The 26,932-nt window shown below is 39.0% G+C and overlaps 1 protein-coding gene across 6 annotated transcripts in view; it reads right to left on the reverse strand.

The window, feature by feature from the left end:
• The window catches only part of LOC126248551 (GATOR complex protein Iml1), a 637,798-nt gene that overhangs the window by 246,416 nt on the left and 364,450 nt on the right, over positions 1–26,932 (reverse strand). For 2 of the 6 annotated variants that reach the window (XM_049949674.1, XM_049949648.1), the window contains one exon: positions 16,768–16,811. The exons of the other annotated variants lie outside the window; for them this stretch is intronic. In XM_049949674.1, the coding sequence (XP_049805631.1) occupies positions 16,768–16,811 (44 nt within the window). The remainder of the gene's footprint in view (positions 1–16,767; positions 16,812–26,932) is intronic. 6 annotated transcript variants of the gene reach the window in all.

The following is a 26,932-nucleotide window of genomic DNA, read 5'->3' on the forward strand; positions in this document are numbered from 1 at the left end:
TTACAGTTTGGCCAAAGACATCCTGCAGAAATAAATTAAGAGAACTTGATATCATGATCTTCACTATTTACAAGGTGTCCCAGGAGGAATGGTCCATATTCAGAGATATGACACAAACAGTCACTGGAAGCAAAAAAGTCTAGTAAACCTGGCTTCTAAACGCAAACCTTGCAAGCCATGTGCACTTCTCCATCTTTGATACTGTGAAAAAAATCTCTTCTACTGCAAGCTCTTTCCTTTCCATATTTTGAGCAGTGGTAGTATGGATCATAATAAGAAAAAATTCTCCAGTAAACATTGGCTGTAATGTGAATACCTCTGGAGCAATAAACTCTTTTTGATCTTCACTATTGTGAAATACATCTCATTTACTGAACATCAGTCACAGCCCTTAAGGTATGCATTTTAAAGCTCATGTTTACCAGGATTTTTTTCCTTGGTTTGGTCTGTATCTCTACCTCCTAAAATATAGATGAAGAAATATTCATAGCTCTGAAGGTGTGCAGTTTGAACGAATGTTTATAAGACTTTCTGCTTTGGATGATTGTTCTTGTCATTTATCTGAATATTGGCTGTTCCTCCTGGGACACCCGTATATTTGCAACAATTATGCTCTGCGCCCCCCCCCCCCCCCATTAACCATAGACCTTGACGTTGGTGGGGAGGCTTGCGTGCCTCAGAGACACAGATAGCCGTACTGTAGGTGCAACCACAACGGAGGGGTATCTGTTGAGAGGCCAGACAAACGTATGGTTCCTGAAGAGGGGCAGCAGCCTTTTCAGTAGTTGCAGGGGCAACAGTCTGGATGATTGACTGATCTCGCCTTGTAACATTAACCAAAACAGCCTTGCTGTGCTGGTACTGCGAACGGCTGAAAGCAAGGGGAAACTACAGCCGTAATTTTTCCCAAGGGCATGCAGCTTTACTGAATGGATAAATGATGATGGCGTCCTCTTGGGTAAAATATTCCGGAGGTAAAATAGTCCCCCATTCGGATCTCCGGGCGGGGACTACTCAGGAGGATGTCGTTATCAGGAGAAAGAAAACTGGCGTTCTACGGGTCGGAGTGTGGAATGTCAGATCCCTTAATCGGGCAGGTAGATTAGAAAATTTAAAAAGGGAAATGGATAGGTTAAAGTTAGATATAGTGGGAATTAGCGAAGTTCGGTGGCAGGAAGAACAAGACTTTTGGTCAGATGAATACAGGGTTATAAGTACAAAATCAAATAGGGGTAATGCAGGAGTAGGTTTAATAATGAATAAAAAAATAGGAGTTCGGGTAAGCTACTACAAACAACATAGTGAAGGCATTATTGTGGCCAAGATAGACACGAAGCCCACGCCTACAACAGTAGTGCAAGTCTAGATGCCAACTAGCTCTGCAGATGACGAAGAAATTGATGAAATGTATGATGAGATAAAAGAAATTATTCAGGTAGTGAAGGGAAACGAAAATATATTAGTCATGGGTGATTGGAATTCGAGAGTAGGAAAAGGGAGAGAAGGAAACGTTGTAGGTGAATATGGATTGGGGCTAAGAAATGGAAGAGGAAGCCTCCTGGTAGAATTTTGCACAGAGCATAACTTAATCATAGCTAACACTTGGTTCAAGAATCATGAAAGAAGGTTGTATACATGGAATAACCCTGGAGATACTAGAAGATATCAGATAGACTATATAATGGTAAGACAGAGATTTAGGAAACAGGTTTTAAATTGTAAGACATTTCCAGGGGCAGATGTGGACTCTGACCACAATCTATTGGTTATGAACTGTATATTAAAACTGAAGAAACTGCAAAAAGGTGGGAATTTGAGGAGATGGGACCTGGATAAACTGAAAGAACCAGAGGTTGTAGAGAGTTTCAGGAAGAGCATAAAGGAACAATTGACAAGAATTGGGGAAAGAAATACAGTAGAAGAAGAATGGATAGCTTTGAGGAATGAAGTGGTGAAGGCAGCAGAGGATAAAGTAGGTAAAAAGACGAGGGCTAGTAGAAATCCTTGGGTGACAGAAGAAATATTGAATTTAATTGATGAAAGGAGAAAATATAAAAATGCAGTAAATGAAGCAGGCAAAAAGGAATACAAACGTCTCAAAAATGAGATCGACGGGAAGTGCAAAATGGCTAAGCAGGCATGGTTAGAGGACAAATGTAAGGATTTGGAGGCTTACCTCACTAGGGGTAAGATAGATACTGCCTACAGGAAAATTAATGAGACCTTTGGAGAAAAGAGAACCACTTGTATGAATATCAAGGGCTCAGATGGAAACCCAGTTCTAAGCAAAGAAGGGAAAGCAGAAAGGTGGAAGGAGTATATAGAGGGACTATACAAGGGCGATGTTCTTGAGGACAATATTATGGAAATGGAAAAGGATGTAGATGAAGAGGAAATGGGAGATATGATACTGCGTGAAGAATTTGATAGAGCACTGAAAGACCTAAGTCGAAACAAGGCCCCCGGAGTAGACAACATTCCATTAGAACTACTGACAGCCTTGGGAGAGCCAGTCCTGACAAAACTCTGCCATCTGGTGAGCAAAATGTATGAGACAGGCAAAGTACCCTCAGACTTCAAGAACAATATAATACTTCCAATCCCAAAGAAAGCAGGCATTGACAGATGTGAAAATTACCGAACTATCAGTTTAATAAGTCACGGCTGCAAAATACTAATGCGAATTCTGTACAGACGAATAGAAAAACTGATAGAAGCCAACCTCGGGGAAAATCAGTTTGGATTCCGTAGAAATATGGGAACACGTGAGGCAATACTGACGCTACGACTTATCTTAGAAGCTAGATTAAGAAAAGGCAAACCTACGTTTCTAGCATTTGTAGACTTGGAGAAAGCTTTTGACAATGTTGACTGGAATAATCTCTTTCAAATTCTGAAGGCGGCAGGGGTAAAATACAGGGAGCGAAAGGCTATTTACAATTTGTACAGAAACCAGATGGCAGTTATAAGAGTCGAGGGGCATGAAAGGGAAGCAATGGTTGGGAAAGGAGTGGGACAGGGTTGTAGCCTCTCCTCGATGTTATTCAATCTGTATATTGAGCAAGCAGTAAAGGAAACAAAAGAAAAATTTGGAGTAGGTATTAAAATCCATGCAGAAGAAATAAAAACTTTAAGGTTCGCCGATGACATTGTAATTCTGTCAGAGACAGCAAAGGACTTGGAAGAGCAGTTGAACGGAATGGACAATGTCTTGAAGGGAGGATATAAGACGAACAGCAACAAAAGCAAAACTAGGATAATGGAATGTAGTCGAATTAAGTCGGGCGATGCTGAGGGGATTAGATTAGGAAATGAGACACTTAAAGTAGTAAAGGAGTTTTGCTATTTGGGGAGCAAAGTAACTGATGATGGTCGAAGTAGAGAGGATATAAAATGTAGACTGGCAATGGTAAGGAAAGCGTTTCTGAAGAAGAGAAATTTGTTAACATCGAGTATAGATTTAAGTGTCAGGAAGTCATTTCTGAAAGTATTTGTGTGGAGTGTAGCCATGTATGGAAGTGAAACATGGACGATAAATAGTTTGGACAAGAAGAGAATAGAAGCTTTTGAAATGTGGTGCTACAGAAGAATGCTGAAGATTAGATGGGTAGATCACATAACTAATGAGGAGGTACTGAATAGGATTGGGGAGAAGAGGAGTTTGTGGGACAACTTGACAAGAAGGAGGGACCGGTTGGTAGGACATGTTCTGAGGCATCAAGGGATCACAAATTTAGCATTGGAGGGCAGCGTGGAGGGTAAAAATCGTAGAGGGAGACCAGGAGATGAATACACTAAACAGATTCAGAAGGATGTAGGCTGCAGTACGTATTGGGAGATGAAGAAGCTTGCACAGGATAGAGCAGCATGGAGAGCTGCATCAAACCAGTCTCAGAACTGAAGACCACAACAACAACAACAACAACAACAACAACAACAACAACCTGCTCTTGGCAGCAAATAGTACTGCAAAGTTACACAGATACACACAATTACAATATGACAAACAGGGACAGTTATTATCTATACAGAAGCTGGCTCAAATTAACCAAAAAGAGATCCCATAACTATTGGGACAATTTTATAAAATAAATTACCATTCAGAATAAAATGCACTGAAAAGGCATACTGTATGTTTTCAGTAACAATTTCAGAAGTTATTTAGTCCCTTCATTAGTAGTAGCCTAAAAGAACACTTAGAAGCTAAACAGAAGAGAGAGTTTCATTCAAACAGGAAATTATTGAGACGTCTGCGTATCGATAAACCAGGAAGCATAAATATAAAATGTATGAACTTTCTCATTATATAAGAATGATCCTGTTGCTGCTTGCTCTTTTTTTGTTTGGTTCAGATGCCTTGGACATATATGCTACTACAAAGTGAGGTAGCCAGAGTGAAGACAGTGAAGATTAATGAGCATATGTGTACATTATAAAAATGAAATTGTGAAAGCATGAATGTGAACAGTAGCATGTGAACGCCTGTGGACATTATAGTGTGTCATTCTTGTTTTTATCCCATCCAGCTTATGTTAAGTCAAATCTTGGATTGGTGTTGGGTATTCAACTCTGGGAGATTAAGTTTCGAATAAATTAGATATGTCTTTGTTATACTGTATGCATACATATAATTGAAATGGTATGTATGTTGACTACATTTATACAATGGAAATTGTCTACAGACAAATTAATGAAAAAATCTCTCTCTCTCTCTCTCTCTCAAACACACACACACACACACACACACACACACACACACACACGCGCGCGCGCGCGCACACACACACACACACACAATTCTAACAAATATCTACAGATATATGCTTGTTCAACAGATATATGCATGCAGATCATGCCAGAAAACATTGTAAAAAGGAATTATCCCAAATAAATTATCACTTTGACTTCATAAATCCAATCATATTCCTAAAATGAAGTATTAGAGGCACAAAGCTACAGGAGGATAAATGGCAAATCATGAAAACAAAAAAAGTTTTGATACTTATAGTCAACTTGTTGCATGCATTACTGGAAAGGTAATGCAAAAAAGAATTTATAACTTATGTGCCTGGGCTTCAAAAACATTAAAAACCTGTATTTGTTTATTAAATACTTAGTGAACATTTGCAGGTTTCAGGCATCTAAGAGACAGACCATACAATTTAAAAATGTATACATGAAAACAAAGAGCACATTCATTTCCAATGAGTAGCACAATCAGACAGGAAAATGATCACGAGCAGACAGGGGAGGTAACACAATATCTGCCCAAGTCAAGTTGTAAGCTAACATCCCACAGATGTTCGGGCTCACGTGGTTCCTCTTTTTCGAAATTTCTTTGCTCAAACTCGTCTAAGCATTGAACTGCACGTGTCGCATTTCATGCCCTAAATTAGACACTTGTGGCCCTTTTGGTTAAATTGTCTGGCTGATGGCAAGTTTGAGAAATACAAAGTTTTAACAGTAATAATAATATCGAGAAATAAATTAACTACCCATAAATGAGTTAGGACACACAGTTGCGATTTGGTTAGAATAATATTTATTCAGAAAGCAAACTAATAGCAAAAGTGGTCATATTTAGAATTACTATTACACTCAAGCACATATCCATTTGACACAGTTCGATCATTCACAATATCATTGCGAAATACAAGCCTAATATTCCACCACGTTATCTTTGCGAAAAGTTAAAGAGTTCACACCAGGCATGTGGCTGCTCACCGCTCAGAGACTAAGTCCCATGATACCACACAACATGGAATTTTCTGAGTTGTTTCACTTCCAAGCTACCTAAAGACCGACTGTCCGCTTTCGTGTCTCTACGAGCACGCCCTCTGCCCATCCCCAGCTGTGTTTCTGGCATGCTGAGCGTTGTTGCTCAACTGACTAAGGCAGTTCCCTTTCCTGAAGCCACCTATCTGATTGGCTACAGCTTATCCTACATTGAGTTATGACTCAGCGCCCGCAGCCCATCTGTCTGGCTCGTTTGTGTGGCCTATTGACAAAACCTTGTAGAAGTGATGCAGTCTAATTACTATGTACTGTAGTACTAACATTTTAAGTTTGACAAGGCCAATACCTGGCATGGTTTAATTTTAATCTTATATTGTGACATTTCTGAAGAAGTCTACACTTTTATAGCTGAAACCTAGATAAAGTTTCTTTCCTTATGCAACTGGAGGCTGAAATTTAATATAATTATTCAACATTATTTCACATTTTAATTTATTTAAGTAATCAAAGCTTGACCACTTTCACGTCCTAAATAAAGTAATAATAATATCCATTACATAATAAACGTTAAATTCTTTTACATAAAACCAATACAATTTCCTTCTTAACTTTGAATGTCATCGGCAGTAGGCTTGCACCAATGTGCTTTCTGATAAATAAATAAATAAATAACAAACGTAACTGTTATGCACCAAACTTGACAACAAATGTTCTATTACCTAATGATTCAATAAGGTGTTATGCTGTCATCGTTCAATGTGTTTTGTGTGGAGGAAATGATGATCTGATGCTTAACTGAAAATATTGATAATATAAATTTACTATATCTTTTGAACAAATTAAGTCACAGAGCTGATATTTACAATGTTTGTCATTTTAATGACGTACTTCTATATGAAATGTCGATCATTAAGATCGACCACAGCGTTCAGATTTTAGCATTCTGGTCTTTGTTACAAAACTTGTTAATTTCACTTCAACAGTAAATCCTAAACTATTATAGATATAACAAATATTCAAGTTTTATCGGGTTCATCAAGAAAATTTATGAAGGATTGTAGATTAAAATAAGTGTGGCTTAATTCCCTGCATTACTATAGAATTAAATAGTTTCCGTAAATGTTACCCTTTGTAGACAATCTTAGGTCTGCCTTATTTAACACTGCTATGTCTCCTCAGCAACAAACAGCTTCTACCGAGTTTCCCTATGAGGCAGGGTCTCATCTGTCTCACTCACACACTACAGCACTTAGGCCTCAATAGATAATAATTGCCTTTGAATTTCCACATCTCATGGTGAATCGGCGCTCTTTGTGGCATGCGGTCCTGGACGACAGGGCTCGTTTCACAATTCTTGTAGGCTGACTCTTTCGGCCATATATTTAAATGAAAGCGCAATGCTCGTTAACTCACAAAGTATCCATATTAGCTTCAGGAAAAAATTTAAAGCAGCTTACAAAGTAGCTAAGTTCTATTTACAGTTTAATGAATAATGAAGCAAAGGCTACAATCGAGTTATTACCCTGAAAAGAAAAGTGGAAAAGTCTCATAAATGAATGAGTACACATCTAGCACTTAGTGGGCTTTAAGATTAACCACTGGCATCTGTGCAAATGGTGAAGATTAAACACCCTAAAAGAAAAAAAGGGGGGAAACAGGATGAAAATCTGGAAATTGGTGTGTGTGATTACATGTACAGACAAATCAAATATTACAACAGAAAAATTGGATCATTTACTCAAGAGGAAGAACCTCCACAAATTGAGCAAGTCAATAATGTATTGGTCCACTTCTGGCCCTTATGCAAGAAGTTATATGGTTTGGCATTGAATAATAGAGCTTTTTGATGTCCTCCCAGGGGATATTGTGCCAAATTCTGTCCAGCTGACACACTAGACTGTCAAAATCTTGAGCTGGTTGGACAGCCATGCCCAAAATGCTCCAAACATTCTAAAGTGGTGAGAGATCAAGCGAACTTGCTGGCCAAGGCAGGGTTTGGCAAACATGAAGACAAACAGCAGAAACTCTCATCATGTGAGGGCAGACACTACCTTGCTGAAATGTAAGCACAATATGATTTGCCACGAAGGGCAACCAAATGGGGCATAGAATATCGTTGATGTATTGCTGGCAGATGAAAATCAAAAGCATCCTGCTGTGAAAAGAAATGGCTCCCCAAGACCATCACTCCTAGTTGTCTGGCTGTGTGGTGGCCGACAGTCCAAATGGGGCATAGAATATCATTGATGTATTGCTGGCAGATGAAAACCACAAGCATCCTGCTGTGAAAAGAAATGGCTCCCCTATACCATCACTCCTAGTTGTCTGGCTGTATGGTGGGCGACAGTCAAGTTGTTATCCCACTATTGTGGGATAAAGCGGTTACTGCATCGATGATTTCAGCCGTAAATAGAAATATTAAAAAAGGTAGGAAGATTTTTCTGTTTAGCAAAAGTGACAAAAAGCAGATTTCAGAGTACTTGACAGCTCAATACAAAAGTTTTGGCTTAAGTACAAATAGTGTTGAGGATCAGTCGACAAAGTTCAAAACCATTGTACAATATGCATTAGATGAGTATGTGCCAAGCAAGATCATAAAAGATGGAAAAGAGCCACCATCGCACAACAACCAAGTTAGAAAACTGTTGCGGAGGCAAAGGGAACTTCGCAGTAAACGTAAACATAGCCACAGAATTGCAGACAAACAAAAATTACGCGAAGCGAAATGTAGTGTGAGGAGGGCTATGCGAGAGGCATTCAATTAATTCGAAAGTAAAGTTCTATGTACTGTCTTGGCAGAAAATCCTAAGCAATTTTGGTCTTATGTTAAACCTGTAGGTGGATCGAAACAAAATGTCTAGACTCTGTGACCAAAATGGTACTGAAACAGAGGATGACAGACTAAAGGCCAAAATACTAAATGTCTTTTTCGAAAGCTGTTTCACAGAGGAAGACTGCAGTGTACTTCCTCCTCTTGATTGACACACAGATGACAAAATGGTAGATATCAAAATAGATGACAAAGGGATAGAAAAACAATTAAAATCGCTCAAAAGAGAAAAGGCTGCTGGACCTGATGGGCTACCAGTTCGATTTTACACAGAGTACGCGAAGGAACTTGCCCCCCTTCTTGCAGCGGTGTACCATAGATCTCTAGAAGAGCGTAGCGTTCCAAAGGATTGGAAAAGGGCACAGGCCATCACGGTTTTCAAGAAGGGATGTTGAACAGATGTGCAGGAACTATAGACTTATATCCTAATGTCGATCAGTTGTAGAATTTTGGAACACGTATTATGTTCGAGTATAATGACTTTTCTGGAGACTAGAAATCTACTCTGTAGGAATCAGCATTGGTTTCCTAAAAGATGATCATGTGAAACCCAGCTCACGCTATTCGTCCAAGAGACTCAGAGGGCCATAGACATGGTTTCCCAGGTAGATGCCGTGTTTCTTGACTTCTGCAAGGTGTTTGATACAGTTCCCCACAGTCATTTAATGAACAAAGTAAGAGCATATGGACTATCAGACCAATTGTATGATTCTATTGAAGAGTTCCTAGATAACAGAATATGCATGTCATTCCCAATTGAGAGAAGTCTTCCGAAGTAAGAGTGATTTCAGGTGTGCCACAGGGAAGTGTCGTAGGACCATTGCTATTCACAGTATACATAAATGACCTTGTGGATAACATCGGAAGTTCACTGAGGCTTTTTGCGGATGATACTGTAGTATATCGAGAGGTTGTAACAATGGAAAATTGTACTGAAATGCCGGAGGATCTGCAACGAACTGACGCATGGTACAGGGAATGGCAATTGAATTTCAATGTAGACATGTGTAGTGTGCTGCGAGTACAGAGAAAGAAAGATGCTTTATCATTTAGCTACAATATAGCAGGTCAGCAAATGGAAGCAGTTAATTCCATAAATTATCTGGGAGTAGGCATTAGGAGTGATTTAAAATGGATTGACCATATAAAATTAATCGTCGGTAAAGCAGATGCCAGACTGAGATTCATTGGAAGAATCCTAAGGAAATGCAATCCGAAAACAAAGGAAGTAGGTTACAGTACACTTGTTCGCCCACTGCTTGAATACTGCTCACCGGTGTGGGATCTGTACCAGATAGGGTTGATAGATGAGATAGAGAAGATCCAACGGAGAGCCATGCGCTTCGTTACAGGATCATTTAGTAATCGCGAAAGCATTACAGAGATGATAGATAAACTCCAGTGGAAGACTCTGCAAGAGAGACGCTCAGTAGATCGGTACGGGCTTTTGTTGAAGTTTCGAGAACACACCTTCACCAAGGAGTCAAGCAGTATATTGGTCCCTCCTAGGTATATCTCGCAAAGAGACCATGAGGATAAAATCAGAGAGATTAGAGCCCACACAGAGGCATTTCGACAATCTTTCTTTCCACGAACAATACGAGACTGGAATAGAAGGGTGGACCGATAGAGGTACTCAAAGTACCCTCCGCCACACACCGTCAGGTGGTTTGTGGAGTATGGACATAGATGTAGATGTAGACTATCTGGCGCATCTAGAGACAGGTGTTAACTGGTCATCAGGGCTCAATTCAAACTGGGGCCCATCACTGAAGATACGTCTCCTCCAGTCAATGAAATTCCAGGATGAAGACATACCTGGAGACTCCCCTGCCAGCAGTTAGGCACCAGTTAGACACACCACTACAAGGCTTTTTCTACACAAAATACATGCTGTATGCAAGGGGCAGTGGTGATGATAACTAATCAGCCTGAGTTAGAAGGATTGCAATTGCAAGTTATGACTAATGTAATTAATTTTAACATTGCTTTGGAGAGGTATTTGCAGGAATCTTGCACAAAGTATAGGCAAAAAAGAAAATAAATGTGAATGGTAATCTTATAAATCATAAAAATATGTCTTAGTGTATAATATTTCGAAAATACTATTTTGAATTCACCAACATTTCACTTCATTTAATTTTTGAGATAAATGTTACTTATAAAGGTGCCTGTACAGTGGAGCAAATGCAGCGAATAAGCAACAATGAATATAGCATTTACTTTGGTGTAAACCAACGAACATAGCATTTACTTAGCTGTAAACAGGCAGCAAGCAGCATTTATTTGGCATTCCCAAGAGTTCACACGTGATCCATCGGTTGTCAGTCTGAGAGTGAATCATCAAAGGAAGTTCGCATTCACACAGCTTTGACGCTGAGATTGGTGTAAACAGAAAGCATTCGCTTTCATAGTGGCCTTTTTCTTTTTTTTCTCTTTGTTACCGTACGCAAAATTGAAACTTGTAGGAATGGAGAATATTGATCCTGGATGTGCTTGTGGGATCCAAGGGATTTACAATGTAAAATATTAAATAAAAATAAAAAACAGACGCTTGGCGAGAAATTGCCAAGATGCTTCTCATTCTGCCTGAGGAAGTGAAGAAGCAGATATCTTTATTAGCTTCTTTCCGACAAGAAAGAAATAAAGAATGTACCAGTTCGGGCTCAAGTGATGGTGAAGCATACCACTCTAAATGGTTTGCTTTCAAGGTGATGTCTTTTCTACTCAACAAAATCAACACCAGACAAAGCAAATGCACAGAGGCAAGATATTCCAAAGCAAGTGCACAGAGGCAAGATATTCCTTAAAGTTGCATTAATAGCATTTTTGTAATTTCATTTAGCAATATCTTTATAATCACTTATTTGTAGAGTGTAGTGTACATTTCTGTGATCACTTTTTCTATAATGAAACATTTCAGATAAAAAGGCACAAAGTGAAACTTTGGTGTAACGTATAACTATGCGAACTGCATTTAGTAAATGCAATGCTGTGGGATTCAATAACATGCTGACTATGATCAGGTCTTGTTACAACTGAGTTCCCTGCCCCAGATTGGCCAACAAGCAACCCACATAAATAAACTGTAAAGAGTAGTGTGTAACCTTCCACAGCTCTGAAAATAACTTGATGTCATAAGTCACCCAACTGCAAGATATATTTCAGTTTTTTGGTTCCATATAACAAGGTGTCTCCCTGTTTTATTCACAGATAGGGAGTGGGGCATGTGACTTTTTATCCAAGTATGTGCAAGCTTGTACATCTCTAATTTTATCTTCATGGTGTCTACAGGCACCATACTTTAAATATATGGTGTTGGGCAGAGGAACAATATGTGGAAATTTCTATGCAGTTTCTTGCTATAGGTATGACTTCTGCCAGTAAATATTGTAACAGAAATCTTGTCACAATGTCTTATATTCTTGAGTGTGACTGTATAAATATAGCAAATTCCTCTCACTCAAAATAAACAACCATTTTTGTTTATATATTAACATGAAAACATGACAGATTTAGCACTCTACATGCTCATACAGTGTTTTCAACTGAATATAAGGTTACATGTTGTTTACTACAGCTCCATATATTACCTCGTCACTTTCTTGTGCCCATCTATTACCTCAATAAACTAAGAGAAACTCAGTGTTGTATCACATGGCAAAATTGCTATCAGTCATAAAACGAACTCTAAAAATATTTTGACAGTGATTGCTCGATATTAGTGAACACAACTTGACATAGGAAGATCTAAAAAGAAATTATGACAGCAGTGGAAAGCACCACAAGTCATCCCATTTGCAAGATAACAAAACTACTTGGATTGTAAATGCAAAGTTATCTGAAATTAAACATTCATGTGGCATAAGTAAATTCAAAGCTGAGTGCTGCCTGTTACTTTTTAACGACCCTTTAAAAATTTATCTGATGCTGTGGGAAACACTCTATCAGTACTGTTTTTATTGACTTCTCTATCAGTGCTGTTTTTATTGACTTGGCACCAGCTGCCAAGACCCAAAGTTCCACCTTCAATCTCTTTGTCGATCATTACTCTTGGTGTGTACAAGTGTCTTGAACTCTGCCTTCTTTAAAAAAAAAAATTAAAAAAAGGGCAGATATGTGTATGCTTGCACAACTACTACACATCTGAAACTTCCTGGCAGATTAAAAATGTGTGCCGGACCGAGACTCGAACTCGGGACCTTTGCCTTTCGCGGGCAAGGTAGGAGACAAGGTACTGGCAGAAGTAAAGCTGTGAGGACGGTGCGTGAGTCGTGCTTGGGTAGCTAAGTTGGTAGAGCACTTGCCCGCGAAAGGCAAAGGTCCCGAGTTCGAGTCTCTGTCCGGCACACAGTTTTAATCTGCCAGGAAGTTTCATATCAGCGCACACTCTGCTGCAGAGTGAAAATCTCATTCTACTACACATCTGTCTATCACATTCCCTTCTCTACCAAGATTGTAGTTGAACACATGTTCATCTGCATGCATTACAACAGCATATAGAAATTTAACATGTAATTCACTCATACACGAGGAGATTATGTACTATTTTGTAAATGTATGCATGTGTACATGAACTAAGTTCCGGTAACACTCTCTCTCTCTCTCTCTCTCTCTCTCTCTCTCTCTCTCTCTCTCTCTAACTCTCACTCTTACCCCCCACCCACCTTCCCTCTGCAAAAAGTGGCTTTAATGCTCTCTTTGACAGATTTTACGTTTGGATAATAAATGTACTTTGAGCTGGTCCATATTTTAGGTGTTGATAGAAATAAATAAACTATATATGAGACCATTTATGTAAGTGCTTTGTTTGCAAAATCATGTAAAGCAGAAAGAATTTGCTACATTAATAAATATTGATTTCTTACAGGATACACATAATTCAGTTGAAGAAGCTGTAGTAGATGAAGATCAATGTAGCATTCTAGAGGTAGTGGAAGACAACTTGGGTAACAATGAAGTTGTTGTGGTATATAAAAGTGTCACAAATGTGAAGTAACCACCACAGGAGGAAAGAAGAATTAATACAGCAGAAGCAAAAATCAGCAGTGCTCTCAACTTAATAAAATCAGTTGGCAACAATATTATCAAAGCTACTGATGTAGAAAGCCTAGGACAGCAAGTGGTTATTATGGTGAATATGTAGCAGTGAAACTAAAAGGTGACATCAGAAATGTATAATACAAAATGAGTGATTCATTATTTCAGGCAGATATGAGAAATTTTGATTAAAAATCTGACGTGGAACAGTGAACTAAGATTTACCACATGTTCAAATGCTGCTCTACTAGTATGAATAATATTGATTTACAGTTTATAGTTCTTTTCTTTAACTGAATCTTTGAACATATATATGTAAAGATTAACAATAATTGTCTTGCCAGGTGACCCATCCAATGCAGAGTTAAAATGCTGTGCAATTGATTTCAAATTTATGCACATTTCTTCGAAGATTTCTGGGGCACAGATCTCGGAGATAAAAATGAACTGTGTTCACTGCCTTGCCTCCAGCTGTCAAAAACCTCATTTCCATTTTCACCCTTGTCACCGAGCGCTCCTCTTGACATATACAAGTGCATCCAGCTCTGACTAATTCTTAGGAAATTATGCAGATATGCACATGCGTACCAACTACTACCAGTTGTCTACACCCAGGAGCACAGGTTTCCTCAACATCTGTAAAATTGCAGACAAAATTCCAAAAGTGTTCTCTACCACACTCCAAGCTCTGCTGAATCTCTAGTTGAACAAATGTTCCACCGACTGTTGTGCATGTTTGCCAGGATACAATTTCAACATATGTTCATGCATGGCAAATGCTTGCAATGTATAAGCTACATTTTTTGTTCTCCCTGCTGGTGGTACCTCCTCTGGTATACCTAGAACATTAGCTTCAACCTGTTTCCAAAATGAAATATTTTTCAGAACTCCGCCATCTGAGTTGTGTTCTTGGGAACCAGCATTTGCATATATAAAACAATATTCTGCATCAACAACTCCTAATTACACAGAAGAAAACTCCAAAATTGTAAAACTCAATTGCACTATTGGCAGGTGCACTAATTTCACAGTGACAACCATCCACAGCTCCAAGGCAGTGTGGAAAGTTCCGCAGCTCTTCAAAGCCCTTTGCAATCTGCAAAAAATATATTCTTTGGCAAGGAAGCTGAAACAACAGGAATAATTACACTATTGTGGCCTTCAAATCTATAAACTGCACTTGTTCAGCAGAAATTGTGGATACACAACTCATGCAGTTGTATATTACTGACTGGCTTATTGGACTATTCTGTATGAGTATGTATGATTGTAAGCGTTCATCTTCATCATATTATATTATATTATGCCTGAAAGCTACAAAGCAGATTTTATTACATAAAGTAGTGATCCCTAACCTGGCAGTAATTATTCCCTGAGGGGTAAAATGAAATTTTTTGATGAGTGGAAGCAAAAGTCTTTGTTTGTGTCTGTCACAAGACTAAATTATTTTTGAAGGATCACTATTGTTAGCACACATACATGTATTGTGTTTTGTACCATGCTTAAGAGTGAGAAATGGGAGTGACAAATGCCAAATGTATGAAAAATGTCTCATCTGACTTTAATGTAGTTCCTACAAACGCACCAGAAATTTCTTCAGTATTCACTCTGAAACAGATAAGCAATTTAAGTGGCACAAAAGCAGACAGTAACTATGAAATGACTAGTGTAGTGTTCTACACAATATTATTTATTACTATTATTGTTATTAGTGGCATTACTCAGAAATGAAGCACTGGCATACTGAAATCTTCCTATTTCAGCCAGTTTGGAAGTAAGGAGGCCCAGCAATAAAATACTTTACAAATGGAAAGTATAGTAAACACATTTTCTGGGTTGATTTTACTTGAGAGTGGTGCACCTTTCTTTTCTGAGGAGGAGTTGTAGATAGTCCTTGTAATGAACTGGGAATTGCTTCATCATTCATTCTAGCACACAAACTACTGAAGCACCACACACTGAAAGAAACATTGTAATCAACATATACATGTTTGAAAGGGGATTTCTAATTATGATATCAATGAAACAAAAAAGTCTTGAATAGACTTCGAGCATGACTTAACAGTGTACATTGTCTGAGAAGAAACCAAGTGTATAAAAGATGATTAGAAATAAGCAGTACCAGTATCTCACACTCAGTTCTTTGTTTAATAAAACACTAACAAGAAGCAAAGATTGTTTATCTTTAATCATTTTATAAATAAAAATTTTAAAAAAATTTTCATTCTAAAATTAGGTTTGGCAATAATGTTCATGATTTGGGAGGGAGGGGGAGGAGAATTAGTTTACACCTGATTGCACTGAGGGGTAGAAGTAATGACTTAGAATGGTTGGGAACCACAGACTTGAAGCAATAGATGTTTTATGGACTGTGTTAGGTCATTTGTATATTTTCACTTTACATTATTCATATTTATTGAAGTTATTTTCTTACCTTAACATAGTCCTTGAGAGCTTCGCATATAGCACTGCAGACTACAGGAACTATTTGTGATATATATGTTGTTGAAATTCGAAATAAATACTTAAAACTAGCATAACTGTCTAGTTGCTATGAACTAGAGCATAAGTGCAAGTCTTTCTTGAAGTAGTCAACTGAGACATATGCATAAAATTTTGAAGCAGGCCTAATGAAGTTGGGACCTCCAACTCAGTGACTAGCACGCTACCACCATGTATTTGACGCTTCTGTGAAGCTTCAGATCCCCATATTTTTCTTTCCCTTTGCTGCTTTGCTTTCTGCAAGACCAACAGTGCAGCTAGCATACACAGCAATCCTGTCTCACTGTTTTTCATTGTGACTATTTCACTATGGTACACTTCTATTGGATATCTGTATATACGAGTTTAGTACCAAATAAACAAAATCACAGTGTTCACTTGCTCAATACACGTTCAACATGGCTTTCTTTCACTCGTCTAGTGTAAGTGCTTGTTCGTAGATACAAGCACATTGTAGTGATCACTCATTAATTGTTCTCTGGATTGCTTATTCGCTTGTGTTTGCTCTGGTGTACAGGCACCTTAGGATTGCATACAATAACATACAACCATACTTGAAATCAAAAGGTTTTAGTTCTTAAAACATTTGTGCTTTAAGTTTAAAAAGCTCACTTAACCAATTTTGCTAGATTAAGCTGTACATAAACACATATACCAACCTGAATGCAGGTCGATCAGCCATGCGATTAGAACCAAGCTTCTCCTACCAGAGAAAATAAAAGTTAATAAGACAATAAAACATGCCCTAGAGGAGTACACAGAAAAATATATATTACATGCTATACAGTCCAAAAATTATTCATTCACTAAACACTGAAGGTGAATCACTTTTTAATGTTTGTTGCTTGCAGCAAATGATAAATGCAAGAACACCAGAAAACGCTGCTGTTTATGAAAATACCTGTGGATAGGACACTTTTACTGGGTGGAGAGGAGAAGGCTGTTTACCTCAACAAAATCCAAGATGATGACTATCATGTTTCAGTTCACAATTTGTATTGCATAAATGATAAGGTGTCTCAGCACATCTTGAAAAATGTACTTTTGCAGATAACAATTTTAAAAAGTAAATTAGTTCTTTCTTCTTTTCACTAATAAAACATCCCGTAAATACTATACTGAAGTGACATACGTAACTTCACCAGCTCCCAATTTATCAACATATAAAAACATTTTTCCTTACTAATTTCCATTTTTCTTTAAAACTCATAGGAAGCAAGTAAATTTACTTACCATTTGATTCATGTGATAATTAGAATTATATGTCAAAGTGTGACACAGGCTACTACATAAATTTCAGCTGTTACGTGAGCCATCAGAACTCACTTCCAACAATTTAAAAATTATGCCCCCTAATCCCTAACTGGATACTGGATGACATGATGGACGGATGACATTATGGATGGTACAACATACAGCAGCCTTAAGAAGGAAGCAATGGATCGCAGAAAATGGAGAGGCAAAGGACCTGCTAATATAGCAGATAACTGATGATGATGAATCCCTAACTTCCCCCTCACCATTACTTCCAGTTTTTTCCACACTTTGCTTCCAATAAAGATAATATCTAAAAAGGTTCCAACCCTAAAAGATTCAATAAAATGTTTTTAAGGTTCCATTCTGACCATTTGTTTCAGCAGATAGAACTGGCAATAAATAATATGAGTTAATTTAGGAGAGACTGTGGAATTCAAAACCAAAATAGTATAAGTAAAATGATTTACATCCTTCAATGAAATTTCATCCAAACAAGCAATAATGTTAAAATCTCAGAGACAATTACACAGACAAATGGAGTTCTCCAAGGAGACCATATGGAGTCTAATGTTGTTCACTGTCAATACAGCAGATGTGACAAACACAATAGAGAAGAGCCAAAAATAGAAATGATACTGTATGCAGATGACATGGTAGTAGTACCGGCAGTAACAGAGGACCTACAAAAGCACTAAGAGCACTAGAAACTTGGTCAAAGGAAAATGGCCTAAAAGTAAACTAAGAGAAGACATTTCAAATGACATTCAGGAAGGGAAGAAAAACAGTATCCAAAGACAAAACACAACACAAAAAACCGTTGCAAACAGTAGGGAAATATAAGTACCTGCAGATTACATTACAGAGAACAGTAACATCTTCCAGGGAAGAGCAGCAGCAGCAGCCACCATCAAAGCCTCATACAAAATTCCAAACATATCCAATCTATTGACAAGCACAGCAATGACACTGCTCAAAGCAACAGTGCTGCTAATCATAATCTGTGTAATATGTATCATATGGGAAAAACTTAAAATAACCCATATGAAATGAATAGAAAAAAGTCAAGACCATGTGTATGAAATGGATACTAGCAGTGGAAACACAATACCACCCCAGTTTATATATGAAGTACCACCCTGACTTACATTTGAACTCATGAACGAGACTTATTTCGCAGATGATACCAGATTACAGCAGGAACTGATTAATAGACCAGAAGAAGGAGATAGACCTATTGTTCTACAACTCATCAGCCATGCTGGACAACAGCTGAACCAGACAGTGTAGGAATTATATAATTATATAATTTATGTATAGATTGTGCGCTCCTGTCTTGGGGTGAAAATGAAGCTTTGCATTTTTTAACCAAAATCTGTATCAGATTGCCAGTAGACATCAGGTAGTAATTTATAAATCCACACACATTCAAAAACAAAGTAACAATTATCTTATTATTCACTAATCACATAATTTACCAAAATATTTGGACTTGTGGATATAACTGCAGTTTACGATGACAAGCATATCAAACAGATTTATAACTTTTCCAGTAATAAACAAACAAATGACAGCAATATGTTATATCAGTTAAGTTAAGCAATAATGATAATGCATGTGGCTAGGTCCGGAGCCCCCTCCCCCAACTGCAGGAAGCCTGGGTGCCTGGTGCAAGTCTTTTTAGTTGGTGCCACTTCGGCAACTCACATATCAACAGGAATTAAATGATGATGAAGACAACACAACACCCACACCCTGAGCAGAGAAAAATCTCCAACCCAGGTGGGAATCAAACCCAGGCCCCTCACATGGCATTATGTCGCACTGACCACTCAGTTATGAAGGTGGACTGTTAAGTTAAATAAACGCTTGGTATGAAGTGATAGATAAAAACAACAGCTGAGAAGTGTAAGAGAAAGAGCAGTGGCTTTTTTTTTTTTTTTTTTTTTTCAAAATATCTACTTTTCTCCTATTAAAGATTCAATAAATCTGAATCAATTCCCATAATTCTTGGTGTAAGTAGAGCAGTCACAACTGGTTGTTGGTATACCTCAGACAAGTTACCCGCAGTGGCTGTTTCTATTTGTTAATGAATAACTTCGAGACTCATTTACCTTGTTTGAGTGCTGCCCTTCATGATAAGAATTAAGGAGTGTAAGTTAATGACTGAATGAAAGTTCTACATCATTGAAAACCTATTCACTAAGGATCTATGAAACACGAGGTGTATCTGCACCTTTACATACCTTTTCTCCAGGACTGATGACCTAAGTGGTGTCAGGGCCAAGGAAAGAGCAGCTGTAATGCTTGAAATTCTTCACATCTCACACAAAATATCGCATTACAAGCTGTTTGTGTTGTGATACATTTGTTATTCCCGACAACAGTGTACTCAATGGATTTTCCAGTACATGAGCCAATAAACAGTGAAACACTCATAAAATTGATCAGTCCACCCCCCCCCCCCACAACATCTTTACAATTGATTCTATAATTATGTTTCAGTGCACATAATATGCTCTAACACTGTACCATCATCTGCTCCAGATTTCCTTTCTCTGGAAGATGTATATGCTGAGAGAGTGTACATTTCCTTAAGTAAAAAATGTATAGCTGCCAACCCTAAGGTTGGCTTTTGCACTTTGTGGTTTATTAATCTCATAATGTACACAATCTACACCATTTGATGCAGGTACAGGAGACACATCAAAAACATGTAAAAACTTCAGCACAAACATGGAAGAACTGATTTAACAACAGAACCCTCGTAACAATGACATTTTTGTCTTGTGTTGTATGTACGACTAAAATCATTCACATGAAATAATTTTTGTCTGCTGTGTAGGAAGATAATAATTTCATAAATGTAAACGAAGAACACAGTTAGGATGTGCATTTTCTGAAACAATAGGTGACAAGATTCTTTTTGTTGTACAGTTCATTTTTATCTGACAATTTTCTTTTGTGGTTTCGGTATTCAAGAGATGTTGTTGGAACTTCCACATAAAGCTATACCATATCTAATGATAGATAAAAAGTAAATATGAGATGCTATTTTTGATTAACTCATTTCAACAGTATTTGCTAATATTTGCACTGTAAATGCAAAACTACATGTTTGTATCAATATCATGCTTGAGAATCATCACATCAGTTTCACTGATTTATGTAAGCACATTTCACTGCTAATGTAACTGAGGAAGCACCGGCTTTCTTAAAAGTACCACCTTTCCTTTGTAATGACCTAATCATGAAGGGTTGTCAATAAAATACAAAATCATCTAGACATGAATATTTATATTAAAAACCTAGATGGAAACATATTGTGCCAGTCACTTTTGTCAGTTCAGTATGGTGTCATATGCATTAAGAAATCACTGTTTTTGTGCTCACTTATTGCAAATTGGACACAAAAGGAGAAACAGTCCTGCACTATATGTAAGAAAACAGGCCCAAATGCTGTATACAGAGGCCTCCAAATGTCAGGCATGACCAAGTTCCAGCCTGAAGTTCGACCCTGTCATTGCCTTGGATTATCAGCAGCCAACAGCAGAAACTATATGTGTGAGGATAATACGCAGTTAAGCATGTACACTAAAAAGGACTTGTAATAACTTGCCTGTATCCACATCTGGACAGTGTTTCCTTTGTACATTTGCTTATGTGTAGCTGTATCTCTTTTTCAATTTCATTCTGACATCCAACGGGACCTAAATGTTTAATTAGAGCAATAAAAACTGACTCCTTTTCATGATTTGTGGTCTGGAATACCATTTTTAAATGTTACTGTGTGCATCTTATTTGTAATAGAGCATTTGACTGGTGTGGCCGCTTGTTCTAAAAATTGTTTAGTAATAATGTTTTGCATTTTTATTAAGTGGGTCTTAAGAATCAAGTGATAACTCAATGTCTCTGCTCTTCAGTATGTTTGAAGAAGCATTAAAAGCAGACCTAAAACTAACCCAGAGTCTCATTTCACTATTAACACCATATGTACCTCCTTAGTCTGACATCTGAGTCATTTTGTACTGTTTCCAACCACAGATACCAAAAAATCTCAACTTGACACCGTCACCATCTCATCCAGTTGCATATAGCCGCTTGAATGGCCTACTTCACCTCCAATCTGATGGTGAGATTCAAAGCAAGTATGTTGCAACTGATATTGGGTTAAGACACCTTGTAATTCACAAGGTTACATTCAGCTGTCATAAGCAAATAAAGTAGCTCAATGGCTCAGTGGGCAAGTGCCAGACAACAGGTCCAAGGTCTTGGGTGCACTCCTCAGACAGTCATAGGATTTGAATCTGTCTCTTATTCATTTTTGGCAATGTGTGTAGATGTTGTCATGCACTGACCATATATTGGCATAATACTGTTTACCTTAGTGGTGTATTGTAGATGCGCTAACTGCAGACGAGCACAGGATGTTGTCACTACAATAATTCAATGAGCCCGATGTAATGCTGTGAGCCACTTTTAGTTTGCTGAAACAGAGGACTTAGCAGTATGGCACAAACTTACACAGCAAGGGGAAAGGTAGATTTCCACACTGACAGTGGCAGTGATGTTTCAGGATACATGGCTGGTAGGGCACAAGTGCACCAATGCCAACTATAGGTACTGGACATTTTGTAATGAAATTTTTCTCTATCTTGCATCTCTACCATGATGACAGGACTGTGTTTGGCAAGGTCACCATGTGGACCTGCCAATAGAAGTCGCTGATTTGAGGCTATGATACGGCTGCAGCTATACACATTAAGTCCCTCCCTGACTTACTGCCATGGCACAGCAGGCCCTCCCAGGTCTACTCAAGCAGCATGTCCAACTCCTGCCGAGGAGGCAGTGGGTCATTCCCTGTGCACACTAGCTGTCTTCCGCCATCACAGGACAAGCACCTAACTGCAGCAGGGTTCCGCTGTCATGCCACAGCTGAGGTGCCATCCGCAACCAATATGGCATCATTAAGTATAAACACTGCTGCCAGAGAATCCTCGCTACTAGCTTACATAACGAGGTCACCAGCACACAGCAGAGGCTCCATTTCAGCATCACAGTCTGCTACACAGTGCGGATGTTTCAATAAAGAACTTGTTACCTTTGCAACTGCCTTCCTCTGGAGCCACCTGGGCTCTCACGTCGCCTCCACCACTTGCTCACACCATCCTGGCTGATAGAAGCCCCACTCTGGACAGGGAGGGAGGGGGGGGGGGCTGTGATATAGCTTGTTGTCAGAATTAGTGTCATCACCTCCACACAGCAAAGCTTCTGGACCACTGCCTATAGTGTCAACATGGTGCAAAGAGTGATAAATCATTTGGTTATTTTTTGTAGGTTGTAACAGACAGACATGGATGCGAGGCACAACTGTCATAGTAACTTGTAGGTTACCTTGTTTAGAACATAGGAGCCAAGTGACTTATCTGAGCTTACAGGTAACGCACAGAGCAGCATTTGATGTCTGTAATGTGTATGTAATGTTTTCTTATGTATGCTGCACGAGGCATGGAGTCAGTGCCTCTAACCTGTTACACAAGTCGTCAGGAAGGTCATATTGCAGGGCAAATTAGAGAGTCTAGCTGGTTCACAATGCAGTGTAAAGGCTAGTTTGTGATGATTTTTTTTTCTTTTCTTTTCTTTGTTATTACTGTGTATATTGGAGGGTACGAGTATTACAATGGCAGAGTTTGAGATGGAAGATGTGTCAGAGCTGGAAGCAGTACAAGCATTGTTAGAGACGTAACACTGTTGACAAAAGATAATATGCAGTTACATGGGCAGCTGACAGCTAGGGATGAACAGAACTGCAGCATTGGGTGGATCCAGTTGACACAGAATCAACTGTTCGCTTTTTTAGAAATCATATGAGTATGTGCACTAGTTATTAGAGGACCTTAAGGCAGTTACAGTGATAGAGTGTCGGACCAATAGTTAGTTGTTGTGGGTAACAAAATTGTGACTGGTTAGAGAAGTGAAAATGTATAAGAGGGTTACAGATGCATTGCAGAATGCAGCAAACTTGGAGCAGTTGGAGAAGGGTCTTTTGCAAAGACACAAAAATCACAAGAGTGTCATGCATTTTTGGGAGCAGTTGAGCCCTACTGTGAAGAGAAACTAAGGAAAAATTTGTGGGAAAGATAAGGAAATGTAACAAACAGACATACGAGTTAGGGCAGAGTGATGTAGCACATGCATTTTTGTTGCAAGTAGGTGAGTAGAGGGTGCTCAAAGCTTCCCTGAGGGTACTACCTTCAGACATGTCAAGGAGAGTGCACACAGATGCACCCAATGATGTTTATTCTGCTATTAGGTTAGTGGCAAAATGCATAGAAATTGAATGTCAACAGAGTGAGGTGGACAAGGAGATTGTAAGCGGCCATTAAATGCAAGATGGAACCCCAAATCCACCAAAAGGTGTTCCCAAGAAGCAACAAATAAGTATGCAGAGATGTAGCATACAGTAATGGGTGTTGTAAGTGATGTTTAAGTTTATGTTGAACACAGGGGTGCATGTGTTGGTTACCAGTAGACACTTAGCGGGTCAGTGGTGATGGAACATGCCATGCTACAGGTTACGTAGGGTTGGGGATAATGATGCGAGGCCATTGGGGTTAGTTTACGTAGATGTTCATACAGGGGCATTTCAGTTTAAGCAGTGTGTAGAAGTGGTACCACATGTAAGCAAGGGCTACAGAATGATCCTGTAGTTAGAGTTTTGTATCAACATTGTGCTAAAACTGGCCTTCAGCAATCTATAACAGAACTTTGTGGAATTACATTCTGGCTAAGATTGCCAGTGTAGAACTGTTGCAAGGGGTGTCTAGCATATTGGACAAACACGCCGAACTGCATACAACTGCATTAAGGATTGATTCGTATGACTGGTGACAGATGACATTGGGAAGTCACTTGGGGTGAATGTGAAGCCAAATTTACCTGTGGGTGTGTTGTGAGTTGTAGAGCCTCTGGAAGAGCACAATATGCTGGATCCAACAAGTTGTTTTGTTAAGAGAAGTGTTGTACACACACAAGAAAGGAATGGCGAGAGAGAGGTACTGGAAAATACACACTGCCGAGAAAAAAATTATTGCACCTGGGAAGATGACGTCAATATCAATCCAGTGATGGCATGTGCCATCTGGAGAATAGTAGATGTACTTATAATAGTTTCAACACCGTCTGCCAACAGATGGCACAGTGGCATAGCTACCAGAGTGCCATCTGTCTCTACCCTTTAATAAGGATTGCTCACAACTCAGTGTGGTGCATATGTGTGAAGCAGGCACACAATCATGCTGCAGTGACACACTTGTGCTTCCTACAGCCAACTGAGCAAGTTTGAAAGGGGTCGAATTGTGGCTTTCTGAGCTGTTGGATGGTCCTTTTGGAGAATTGCCACACAAGTTGGACCTGCTGCACAATGGGGCTGGTATCAGTCGTCGTGTGGACATTCTCAGACACATAGATGAGTTTTGGACATCCACAAAACATAGATCCCCCCCCCCCCCCCCCAGGATTGTCGTATCATAAGGGCAGCAATGGCAGATTGCACAGTTACAATAGCACAGATAAGAGGGCCTGTGCACCCAGATGTGTCAACACAAACTGTTGCAAACCATTTATTAGCAGTGGGACTATGGGCACACACACATCTAGCCCTCTTACACTCACTCCACAGCATCAACATGCATGGCTCAATTGGTGCCATCAGAGGATCACTTGGATCACATCAGCAATGAAGGCTGATTCTGCCTGCATGCAAGTGATGGTCATATGAAAATACAATGTAGACCTGGTGAGCACTGTCTGCAGAATGCTTTCATCCAAGACACAATGGCCCTTCCCCAAGCCTTGTGGTCTGGGGTATGCCAAGCTAGAATTCTCATTCACCTTTGGTGTTTCTGGAGGGGTCGATAACCAGCACTTGGTATGTGTGGAATGTTGTTAAACATGTTCTTTTACTATTCTTGCAACAGGAAGGTGATGTGTTGTACCAACAGGATAGTGCTCACCCACACACTGCCTGTGAAATTCAACTTGCTCTGCAAGACATGCGGCAACTTTCCTGGCCAGCATGATCTCTGGACTTATCTCTAAATGAGCATGTGTGGGATATGATGGGATGAGAAGACACCCATGTGACTTGTTGACCAACAACTCATACAGAACTACGTGAACAGGTCATACAGGTGTGGTATAATGTATCCCAACACAATATTTGCCATCTCTATGGTCAACTGGATGCCTGAGTCTGTGCCTCCATTGCCACCTGTGGAGGCTATATCATGTACAAATAAGTGTGTTTCAGCATAGGTCGATACACGGTACCTCAGAACTGCTTGTGCTATTGACCTGTAAATGTAATCATTTAATGTTCTCCATGTGTAATACTGCAATAATAAATCTTGAATGAATTGGAAACCTCTAAAAGGGTATATTTATTCATTTACTTTCTTTTCATTTTTTATTTTTTCCACCGGCAGTGTAGATAATTTTGGCACGGAAGCAGTGAAGTTAGGGAACGGGATGTTAAGCTTGGACATTCTGGATGAGGGTGAGTTGTGCATGGGGAGTGTAAATCACATGCAGCCACAAGACATTATAAAAACTGAAGTACACAGGAAAGTGGAGCATCTAAATGGATTAAAGAGAGTGGATGGAAGAACTGCTATTTCAATTTAAGAATTTGTTTCTTTCATGGAGTCCATTGCCAGCAATGCCCATGGCACACTATCATATACCAACAGTGAATGAAGCACCAGAAACCATATCAGTTACTTAGATATTTGAAGCTGATCATAAAAGTTTTTAGTAGCCAGCAGTTAGCTGATGGGATAACAGAAGAGAGTAGCAGTCTGTGGGGTGCAGGAACTGTAGTCATACCAAAGAATTCTACAGATGTTTCTAGAAAGTACAGGTTTTTCTGTGGTTACCATCACCTGAACAGAAAGACCGTAATGGATGCATATCACATCCTCAACATTAATGAGTCCATCGGTAACTTGGGGCAATGTCAGTACTTGCTGACCATGTATTTAAGAAGTAGTTCCATCAATTGGAGGTTATTTCTGAAGACTAGCCAAAGACAGCATTTTTTGGTGCCATGGGGGCACTATCAGTACAAGAGCGTGCTGTTTGGATGAAAAAATGAACGGTGTGTTGAGAGATTTGAAACCATGCCAGTGTCAGTGTGTTCTCAAAAGATATGGGGGCAACATAGACAACATGTGGAGGAAATGTTTAAGAAATTGAGGGCTGCATGTCTGACACTGGGAGTGGATAAGTGACATTTTGAATTAGAAGAGGTAGGGTATTTAAGCCAGGAAATTAGTAAATATGGAGTAAGGACAGACTCCAGGCTAATGTATGCTTTCAAGAGTTCTCAGTGCCTAAGTCGATTAAGGAACTGCAGTCTGTTATCGGAGATCTCAAATTAATACAGAACATTCCTGAATGGGTTTGCCTTGGGATGTGTCTGAAGCCAGAAGATTAACAGTGAAGTGTATCATGTAGGATCAGCGTCGAGATAGCTAAATGCAGCAGAGCTTATTCAATGACTGAAAAAGA

Source organism: Schistocerca nitens, chromosome 1 (assembly GCF_023898315.1).
Source record: "Schistocerca nitens isolate TAMUIC-IGC-003100 chromosome 1, iqSchNite1.1, whole genome shotgun sequence".
NCBI lineage: Eukaryota > Metazoa > Arthropoda > Insecta > Orthoptera > Acrididae > Schistocerca > Schistocerca nitens.